Raw genomic sequence first — 11,057 nt, forward strand, 5'->3', positions numbered from 1 at the left:
TTTTCGCTAAACCTAGTTTTCAAAATAACTTTTCACTCAGAGGTTTAGAGTTGTGACTGCGAGAGAAACTCTTTATGTTTGTGAAAATGGGCTTTGAAAAACCTAGTGTGGGTAGAGTGATAACTTTCACCAAGTGGGTTCTTGGGTGAGTGTTACTACTATTTGTTAGGAGAAATGTTTCATCTTTTGTGTAATTCAAAGAAGATGTTCATTAAGATGTTTCTTCATCTCTTGTGTGATTTAAGAGAAGTGTCTTCATCTTTTGTAAGATTCAAAGGAGGTGTCTTTCTAAACCTAAATTATCCTCACTATGATTGTAAGTTGTGATTTATTTTACTGATTGGTTAATCTCTCTTTAGAAAAATTAATCACAGAAGGTAATGTTTTTTTTTTATCTGAATCAGTATAAAATTACTTATATAAAATTCTCTTCCCCTATAAAACAAAATAGTTTTATTGTCAAATTAATTCATCCCTCCACTAGTACAAAAACCGCGTATAACGTCATGCGTTTAACATCCAACCATTGAATAGCCAACGTTAAAAATGATCGGTGGCATTTTTGTAAATAAATGCAATTATTAAACGTAGTTTAGAATTATAATTTGACGTAAAAGGATATAAAACGTCGAATTTCCCAGCGTTAGACATCAAAAGGATTGTGAATTCAATAAAAATTTGAGCGGGAGATTGAAAATTCATTCACTTTATCTTAGCGCGCGACACCCTCTTCTCTTCTCAAACTTTTCTCGAACGAAGTTTGACGACCATCACATGTAATCTTTCTTTCATTTGATACAAATGCATTTTATGTAAGATTTTCGTTTGTTTTTCATAGGCGCATTTTGCTTTCTTTATCATCGGTGACGACACTTTATTCCGACGAACCCACCTTTTGAAGGTTAGTTTTCGTTTTCGTTTTGAAGAACTTGTTTGTTGTTTTTTTTGTTGAACTTGCTTGTTATTGTTTGGTTGAACTTGTTTGTTGTTATTGTTTGATTCAACTTGTTTGTTGCTGGTTATTGTTGTTTGTTGTTAATACTACGTTCATAGTTCTTGCTTTATAAAATACCAAAAAGTGAAATTTATTGTTTTTCTGCTTTTCAGGTCTCGTAGAGCTGTAAAAAAGATCACAATTAATTAAAAAAAAATTTATTAACATTCTATATATTAACAAAATTCAACAATAAGTTAACGTCGTATATTAACAAATTTCAACGTCGTTGAATTTTTTAAATTCAATGTCGTCGAACTTTTTAAATTCAATGTCAATTTAACGTCTCCTATATAACGTCGTTCGCTATTTTTGTACTAGTGCTCATAAATTTTATCCAAACACAATTATTCTGATGTGTGATTTAACATTGTAGTCAATATAAATGGTAAACTTAATCATTCTTTATTTAATAATAATTTAATAACTTTTAGATACAAAAACTTAAAATATAAATATGATATTATTTAAATAATAATTTTAATGAACTATTAGAATGAGAAATAATATTAATTTTACTAAATAATTTATTACAAAATATACATAATTAATTTAAAAAAAAAATTAAAATAATTAATTTTACCAAATAAATTCACTTTATATTATTAATAATTAATAAATAAATTTATTATTATTAATATAAATAAACATTTTAAATTGATATTTTTATTATTACAAAATTTTATGTTTAGTAAGAAACAATATTAATTTTATAGAATAACTTATTTGAAAATATACAATTAATTTAATGTAATAGGTTGAATTACTCACTAAAATAATATTTTTTATAATAAAAATTATTAAATTTAATTTATATAATAATTAATTAATTAATTGAATTATCATTAGATGAATATAAATTTTAATTTTTTATTATTTTAATAGTTCATACTAATATTAATTTCATTATTAAATTTTCTATTAATAATTTTTCCAACCTTAAAATTATTATTAATAACTTCATTAGAATCATATTTATATTTATAAATTTTATAATAATATAAAATAAAATTTATTATAATAATAATAATTATCTGGAAAATTGGTTGTTTGTGAGATTGGTCAAGAATTTTTTTTGTTAAATTATAAGTTAATATCTAATCAATAAAGAGTTTATATTTAGTAATTATTTAATTAATGTAATTTAACAATTTATGTACATAAAAACTTAAGCAATAAATATAAATTTGTTTAAGTAATAAGTTTTAATGAATAATTGGTTTAAGGAATAGTGTTAATATTTTTATAGAATAATTTATTATTATACATAATTGATTTCACTTAATAAATTTACCATCAATAACTTTATTGTTATTATTTGATTTTTGGATATTTAAATAAACTTCATTAACGAAATATTAAGAAGTAGTGAATATCCACCAGATATTAAATACTAGAATATTTGTACCCATCCGTCAACCACCATTTAATTAAAATATATATTTATTACTTATAAGTATTGATTAAGAATATTCATTTGTCATAAATTTTACTTAACAAGTATGGACTTTTATCATTCTAGGTACAGACATGTGATGTTCACAAAATTATGAGTTTGACGTTTAAGGATTAAAAATTCTCAAATCAGTTAATAAATAATGACATAAACAATCAAATTAAATAATTGGTGGTATATTACTGTTGTTTATTTACAAATTAATGCATTTATGGACTCCTATGCATGTTGAAAATCAATTACAAGTTTACAAAATTTAATTTTATCAAATATTAATCCCAATTTTATTCTCAACTCTAATTTGCAATACCAATAATCACGGTGGACAACCACTATTCAATTCATAACAAGATTGATTAACCAATCTCAAGTAAACGAAAAATAAATATGTATGTCAAAATAAAAAAACATAATCATATTAATTATTCATATATAAACAATGAATATTGTTTTATTTCCATTTTAAATATAATTACTTTGACCAAAATTTATTTCAGTTTTTTCACTTTTAATTTTTATCAATTACCTTAATTATCACTTCAAATAATAAATTAAATTTATGTTTCTTAAAGTTCGTATAGTAAACACAACTTTATGTTTCTCAACAATCATATTTTAAAAAAATAAAAAAAATGTGTTATACAACACAACTTTTTAACATAAAAAAAAGAGTAAAATATGGTCGAGAGAACGTTATTTTTGTTTGTACGACGTAATTTCAATCATAACTTATCCATTAATATTATTTTAAAAATAATTACCTAAGATGTTTTCGCAAAGATTTTTTATAGTTGAATTTATAAAAGGATTAAACATGTTTTTACTCTTTAATTATTAATTATTAAGTACTTTTAATTTTATTTTCCTTTTAAAATATGATTTTATTTTTGTCTTTTCTTAAGGAAATAATTGTTTTCCATGGTTAGTATCATTAGTTTTTTTTTAAACGTAAGAAATTGTGTATCATGTTTTTAACTTATTTGAGACACGTGTATTATATCTTAGGTCAATAACATAGCTAGATGACAAATATTCTGTCATATTTTTTAGTTCAATAAAATTGATAAGATAATATGGTGACAAACGTTATGTCATTTTTCTAATTTAACAAGATTGCAAAATATTTGTTTTCACATGTTGGCAAGATATTCACATAGCTCAGTAAGACATTAAGATAGTCTGGTAAGGTACATGGAGAACTCAGATATGTTGGTTGGAAGTCTAGAGAGTTGGGTAAGGTATTATTTGAGCTATTTGGATTGTTCACCGAACTATCTGAGTTTTCAATTATCTTGACTGTTCACTGAATCATCTGAGTTCTCACTACATCTTACCAAACTATCCAAACTTTCCACTGAGTTATATAAGTTCTGCGTTCACCTTATTGGTTGTTTGGATATTCTACCAAGCTATTCAAATATTATGTCAACTTGGAGACACAATACATGTATCTTACTAACCTTACTGAAATGGAAACATAACACATTATTTGTCACCGAGATGAAAATGTGACACACCATTCAAACTATCTTGTCAACTTTGAAATACAATACATGTGTCTTAAAATATAAAACACTATTTACCACGTGAGAAAAAAAAAACTCATGGTAATTATGAAACTCTAAATCCGTAGAAAAAAACAAAATAAAACAGTGTTTGAAAAAAATAATAAAAACAAAATATATAATAATTTAATAAAAACATATTTAATCCCGTTTAAAAATACACTCATACCTTAAATTCAAACAAAATAAATGAGAAGCGGCGGTAAATTCAAACGTGACAACAGACGAAACTGAAAAATTATGTAAGGCCCAGAAGGTTGAGTGTGACAGAGTGGGGTTGGACCCAAAGCTTTTTTTTTCTTCTCTTCTAATCACAAATTTCTTAATACCAGCTCATGCAATAATATTAGCAATACGTGTACATTATTTAAGCCACATAACATACCATGTAATCTCTTAAAACTATTTAAGATACATTTATTACTGTTTTAAGTCAATAAGTATGTAAGGCTCTTTAATATGTGATAAATAAAAGGATAAAATAAACTAATTTAGTACACATACATACAAATGGGGTCATTGCTTATAATTCCCACAAACTTGCCTAATTAATAATTCATTAGTTTGATATAGAATTGACGTGCTTCTTTCGAAAAATTATATCTGATAATTATGCTACATAAATAATAATATTATATACTTAAATTATTATTCATATAGTTTTAGAAAACATTAAAATAAAAATATGTTGTCGTGAAGGCTGTCTTTTAAACTTGACTTATCTATTTTCAAGAAGGTCGTGATACTAGGATTACGTTTGAATAATTCGTAATACACCCATTTTAATTTTACTTAAAATGAACTTTTAATTAAATTGTTATTTTAAAATATATTTTTAAATTATATAATTTGAAAGAGGATTCATGATTTTCTTAAGAAAGTTTTTCGATGAAATTATAATCTCTTCTTTTTTTATATAATTCTTAGTAACAAGTATTTTATCTTTTCGCGTTACTTTGAAATCTCGCTCAACCTTAAATATTTATTTGTAAGCAATGGTTTTCGCACTTTTTGGTAATTGAAGAGTTTCCAAACCTTGTTAGCTTTTTGTATACACTTTTTGGTAATCGAAGAGTTTCCAAACCTTGTTATCTTTTTGTATAGATTTATATTTCTTATTCATTACTTTTTAATAAGAATCTTATATGGAAGTTGACTAAGTCATTCTATTATATCATTATTTTTCTATGTTCCTTGGAAAATATCACCCAATCATTTAAGATAATAATTCTCCTTTCTCTTGTGGATTTCTGCAAAGGTATTGATTCATAAAACACAAGTTCTTAAAAATCTTCAATTTGTTCTTCATGAAATATCAAATTACATTGAGTGAGAATTTCTTGTAGGAGTTTTAAGTTTGTTTTGTAAAAACTAACTGTATGAATAAGTTATGAAGTTGTTATTATACTTTTTTGTCTAAAAAATTATCTTGGTTTAAATCCTTATTTAGTTCTTATATTTGTTGGTCAATCTCAAGTAAATCATCATTTTTTTTCGGTCTCAACTGGGTCCATAAACTTGTAAAATTGTCTCAATTGGGTCCAAATATTTGAAAAATTGAATCAATTAAGTCATGTCCGTTAAGTTTTCACACACGACGTTAAAATTTGCTTACGTGGTGTACACTTAATGTGCTGACGTAAAACTATTATATTACATGAAATTTTTTAATTAAATTAACCGTGTTTGACGTGGCACAAAATTGAATTAGCAATGTTAAGAAATTTTTTAATAAAATAAGGTTAGAGAAAGGAAATTAGGGATTTCATAAATTCAGTAGAAGAACACACGAGAGAAGACGAAGTAGTAACCTCACTTAGCCATCATTCTTCGGCATCATGCAAGCCCTAAATTCGCTCACCCTCCGCGTTTCTCCCTTGGACCCGCTTCACGCTCCCAACAATGCCCCCAACAGAAGGGCCACCGCCACCAAACATGTCTTCTTCGTCTCCGCCACGCTTCAGCGGCCAAATCCGTGGCTTCTCTGCCAAGAGCTACACCTTCTCCCAAAATTTTAATTTTTTGTTGGCTTGGCTGGCACTGGGTTGCATCCAAGATTCAGAAAGTAAGAGTTTAGAATTTGAACTCTGTTTTTCCAATGCACATGAGAGTGAAGCGCAGATCTCTGTGATATAGGCAAAAAAATGGAGTACAAGAAAATCAAAGATGAGGTGAGGTGATTGCTTTAATGAAGAGTTAGTTAGCATATTTCTTCCGTCAACCGATTGGTCTTAATTAATGGTGATTTTGATTTGGTGCGTTGCTATAGGATGAAGTTAGGGACGGGACCCTTGAAGACGTTGAAAAATCATTTTTGCTTTCAAGTACCTAATGTCGATCTTCTGATGTAGAATCCATTTCTGGTTTTCACTTTCCGTATAAACACCTTTTCTCCATTAAATTACCCTTGGTTTATATTATGCAGGATAGTGAACCTGACATCATCGATGGTGTGTGGTCAGTGTGTGTGAATTGTGGATTGGAAGAAAGCCACTAATGGAAGCCTAATACATTGCGGCCAGCTTCGGGACAGAGGTTTAGGGTTTGGAGAATCAAATCTGGGTTGGAGTGATGTGGGAGTAGCTGAGGTGGAGGCGCTTCGAAACTGAGAGAGGGTCAGAGTCCGGTTCTTTTAGTCGCTCACCATTGTCAACAACCATCACTGTCGCTATTGGTGGAGGGCTCTTTCTGGTCGCGACGCGCCTCTAACCCTATTTCATTAAAAATCTCCTAATCCAAAGAAATTCTTAATCTGGACAATTAAATAATATAACATAATACGTCATATAACACTTAGACAATACTTAATAACAAATTAAATAACAAATTCCACGTAATATAAGAGATATACATCAGTAGATTAAGTGCGCACCACGTCTGCCAATTTTAACACCGTCTGCGAAATTTAACGGAGAGGGCTTAATTGGCTCAATTTTACAAGTTTATGGACCTAATTGAGACCGAAAAAAAAAGCGATGACCCACTTGAGATTAACCAACAAATATGAGGACCAAACGAGAGTTTAAACCTAAAATCTATATAGCCTAATCTTTCAAAATAATCAATAAAGTAGTCACTTATTATTTGGAAGTCTAAACTCTTTTTCATTTGTCTTATAAGGTCTTGCTTCAACTAGATATTCCTATACATGAAAATGATTCAAATTAGGCTTTCCTCTAACCGAAAGCTCGTATAGTGTTTTAACAGTTATCTTCGTTGACATTTTATTCAAAATGTAAGATATAGTTTTTAATGTCTCTTCCTGAAGTAACTTTTGTAAGATAAAATGACAAATCATGCTCTTTATTATATCGTTAAGAGTATGATTTCATCTTTTAGCCACATCATTCATACTAGGTGACCCAACATGTTATATTGTTGAACAATTTCACATTCCTCTATATAATTGGCGAAAGATAAAGATATTATTTACATAAACTATCATATTTGTTATAGTATTCACAACTATAGTCATTTTTGAACTCTTAATTCTTTTGTTAATAAGTTTAGTTATAATTAATACAATGAAAATTGTTTTGGTTTTATATACTAATATAACTAATAAACGAGATTATTTGAATATATATATATATATAAAAGATATATAATTAAAATTTTTAAATCTAATACATTTTTAAAAAGACATGTGTCATCAATAGAAGATGGTTAATAATTATTTTGTCATATATCTTATTTAAATACATTATAGGTCATTATCTAATTAACTAAAATTATAAAGTAGTATGTCAATATTAAGTTTATGAATTAAAAACATAATTGTTATAAAAAATTATTTTATAGATTTCATAAGTAAATGATGAGTCAACTTAAAAATATTAAATTCAAAATAACTTGTAAAAGTTACTTTTATGGCCTTCATTCGTCAGACAAATAATATTATGTAAACTATTTTATTTTTTTGTCTTTATCCTCTTTTAAGACAAAAAAAAAAAATTCTAAAGCTCTTTAATTAGATATGTGTTTTCAATCTCATCACTCTCATAGTTCACAATAACAAATTTAAGTACATTTTTTCCATTCTATTTTTATTATGAATTCAGATATAAAATATAGGATTGTATTTTAATTTTGGATATACTTAAAATATATGATTGTATTTTAATTATGGATATATGGATAGAAACAAGATTACTCATAATTATTATTTATTAGAAAAAAATTCAAACAATGCTCTAATAGCAATTGTTGGATTCCCATTAATATGATATTTTTCTTTGTAACAATTTGACTCATCTATAGTAAATAGAGCTGATATTATAGTAAAACATTTATATACAATTATCTTAACTAGTTTTACATCAAATTATGCCATAGCTTTGTATCAAATTACATTCATTATTATTTTTTTGTATATACTTCCCTGTCTTGTTAAGATGTGCAGAATCCAAGCAAAGAATGGTAAACTAATATATTTTGGACATCAATTATGCAACTTCTATGTCAAACATCGTTTCACAACACAAACACCATGACAAAAATCTACTTCAATTTACGATTAAAAATAATCGTTTGTTTCTTTCATATTTGAAGACAAAGAAGTAAAAGAACAAATGAAACCGAACGATATTTATTTATTTATTCTAAGGAAACTATTTGGTTTAATTGCTTCCTTTGTCCCCAGTTTTGTTGAATTGTGTCAAATTCATCCTCATTTTTAAAAAAGTTTCATTGTCGTCCTCACGTGGTGTAAAAGTGTCAATTGAATCCAAACATAGAAAAAATTTGTGTCAATGTAGTCATCTCCGTTAAATACACACTAACGGTGTTAAGTGGCTGATTATTTGGCACTGACGTGTCAATGACGTGGCACTTAGAGGGTTACTTAGCAACTGAAACACGCATTACGATGACGCTGGTCGCGCTCTTCCTCACCGCCACCAAGCTCGCCGGAGCTCTCTTTACTCTCACCGTTGCCAAAAGTGGTAGCTTTTGTTCATGATTTGCCCATACAGAAACGATGAAGTGAACATTTGGTGAAGGGAATAAATTTCTTGCATCAATATATCAATAAATTAGAATTGTTGGATGAAATGGACAGTACAGTTCACATTTTGGTGTTGCCAGTCCGATGATATAATTTTGTTTGTAGCATCGAATTCACCAAATGCATCAAGACAATTAACAAAACAGAACCTTGAAACCTTCTTCATTGAAGTCTTGTTTCCCCACCAGACCTAGCGAGCAGCCACGACAGAACATCGTTTCTGACAATCTCAACATTTTCATCGGTCTCTCCGAACAGCAAGGAATGCATCATCCCGTCGTAAACCTTGATGGTCTTATCGAGGGTCCTGGCTTCGCGGTACAACTCCCTACTCACATCGGGGTCGGTGACAGCATCGGCGCTGCCGTGCAAGACAATGAAAGGAAGGTTGACATCAGAGAGCCTCTGATTGAGGAAGTCGGTAACCCTTAAAAGTTCGACGACGGTGCCCAACCTCGGCTTTCCGCGATACCTCAAAGGGTTCATGTTGGCGATGAGTTTCTTGCGGGGAACCTTGACGGACTTGAAGAGGAGATCGGGGGTGGGGACGATGGGGAGAGTGGGGAAGAATCTGGCGAGGAAGGTGAGGATCTGGGGAATGGGCCATCTGGGTCTGACGCTGTCGGAGATTTTGCACATGGGGGCGACTAAAACGGCGCCGTTGAAGGGTTCCGGGGAGAGGAAGTGAATGAGGAGGCAGATGGCGGCGCCCATGGACTCGCCGAAGAGAAAAGAGGGGAGGTGTTGGAATTGGGGGTTTTGTTGTTTGATAGAGTTGAAGAAGGAGAGGCAATCGTCTGCGACGAGGTTTACGGAGGGGACGAAGAGAGCTCCAGGACACTGAGTATATTTTAATCCGAGCTCTCTTTGTCGGAAGTTTCGTCGATAGGGGAGCGGAATCGGCGAAGGTTGTTCTTGCGGAAGCGGGAGTAGGAGAAGGCGTTGGCGGCAACGGTGAGAGTAAAGAGAGCTCCGGCGAGCTTGGTGGCGGTGAGGAAGAACGCGACCAGCGTCATCGTAATGCGTGTTTCAGTTGCTAAGTAACCCTCTAAGTGCCACGTCATTGACACGTCAGTGCCAAATTATCAGCCACTTAACACCGTTAGTGTGTATTTAACGGAGATGACTACATTGACACAAATTTTTTCTATGTTTGGATTCAATTGACACTTTTACACCACGTGAGGACGACAATGAAACTTTTTTAAAAATGAGGATGAATTTGACACAATTCAACCAAACTGGGGACAAAGGAAGCAATTAAACCAAACTATTTCTTACCAGAAAACAATTTTACTTTCTGTACTCCACAATTTCGTTGTGCAGCCCAAACTTATTTATTTATCAATCAAATAAGTTACTTTCAACATATTTCAATATATTGATAATTTTATATAATGTTTTTTTTTATATATTGAATTGAGTGAAATATATTTTTAATTTCTAAACTTTAACATACAATTAAAATTTATTACTTTTTGAAACTTTAATCTAATTTAATTATTAAATTTTAAAAAATAAATAAATATAATTCTTCTAATAATTATTTTTTATAAGTAAAATGGTATTTCATATTAATGTAAAAATAAAATAATATATCTATTCATAGCTAAAAGTTATAAGGTAAAAATGTAGGGGGATTCCAATTTGACATATAATAAAGTTTTTCCTATATTTCTGATCACCTTATTTGCAGAACTGAACTCTGATCCATCCCACAAGAAGACCTTGGATGAGCAGAAAGAAAGATGTACATAAAGTTGTCCCTTCTCTGTGCCTTGTCTTTCTACCCACATGCTCATTCATGTCACTACTTCATCATGACTGAACAACACAGCCTTAGACATCAGAACAATCAATTACAGTTAGAAAGTGTTATCAATTGCGACAGATCAGTAACCAACGCCACATTCATAACCCATCAAGTACTCTCTTTTGTCTTTTCTTCTGCTCTATATCAGACTATTACAATTTATAACTACTCTCAGTAAACACTTACTTCACTATTCTGTTGCTATAGAAATTATGCGTTGATGA

At 29.7% G+C, this 11,057-nt stretch overlaps 1 protein-coding gene across 1 annotated transcript; it reads right to left on the minus strand.

Annotated features, from left to right (window-relative positions):
• Positions 1-9,012: 9,012 nt before the first annotated feature.
• On the minus strand, positions 9,013-10,049 carry LOC128197881 (caffeoylshikimate esterase-like; the record flags this gene model as incomplete). Its single annotated transcript, XM_052880725.1, has 1 exon — positions 9,013-10,049. A coding segment is annotated over one exon (867 nt), but the record flags the coding sequence as incomplete, so codon positions are not given.
• Positions 10,050-11,057: the final 1,008 nt, after the last annotated feature.

This window comes from Vigna angularis, chromosome 7, assembly GCF_016808095.1.
Source record: "Vigna angularis cultivar LongXiaoDou No.4 chromosome 7, ASM1680809v1, whole genome shotgun sequence".
NCBI lineage: Eukaryota > Viridiplantae > Streptophyta > Magnoliopsida > Fabales > Fabaceae > Vigna > Vigna angularis.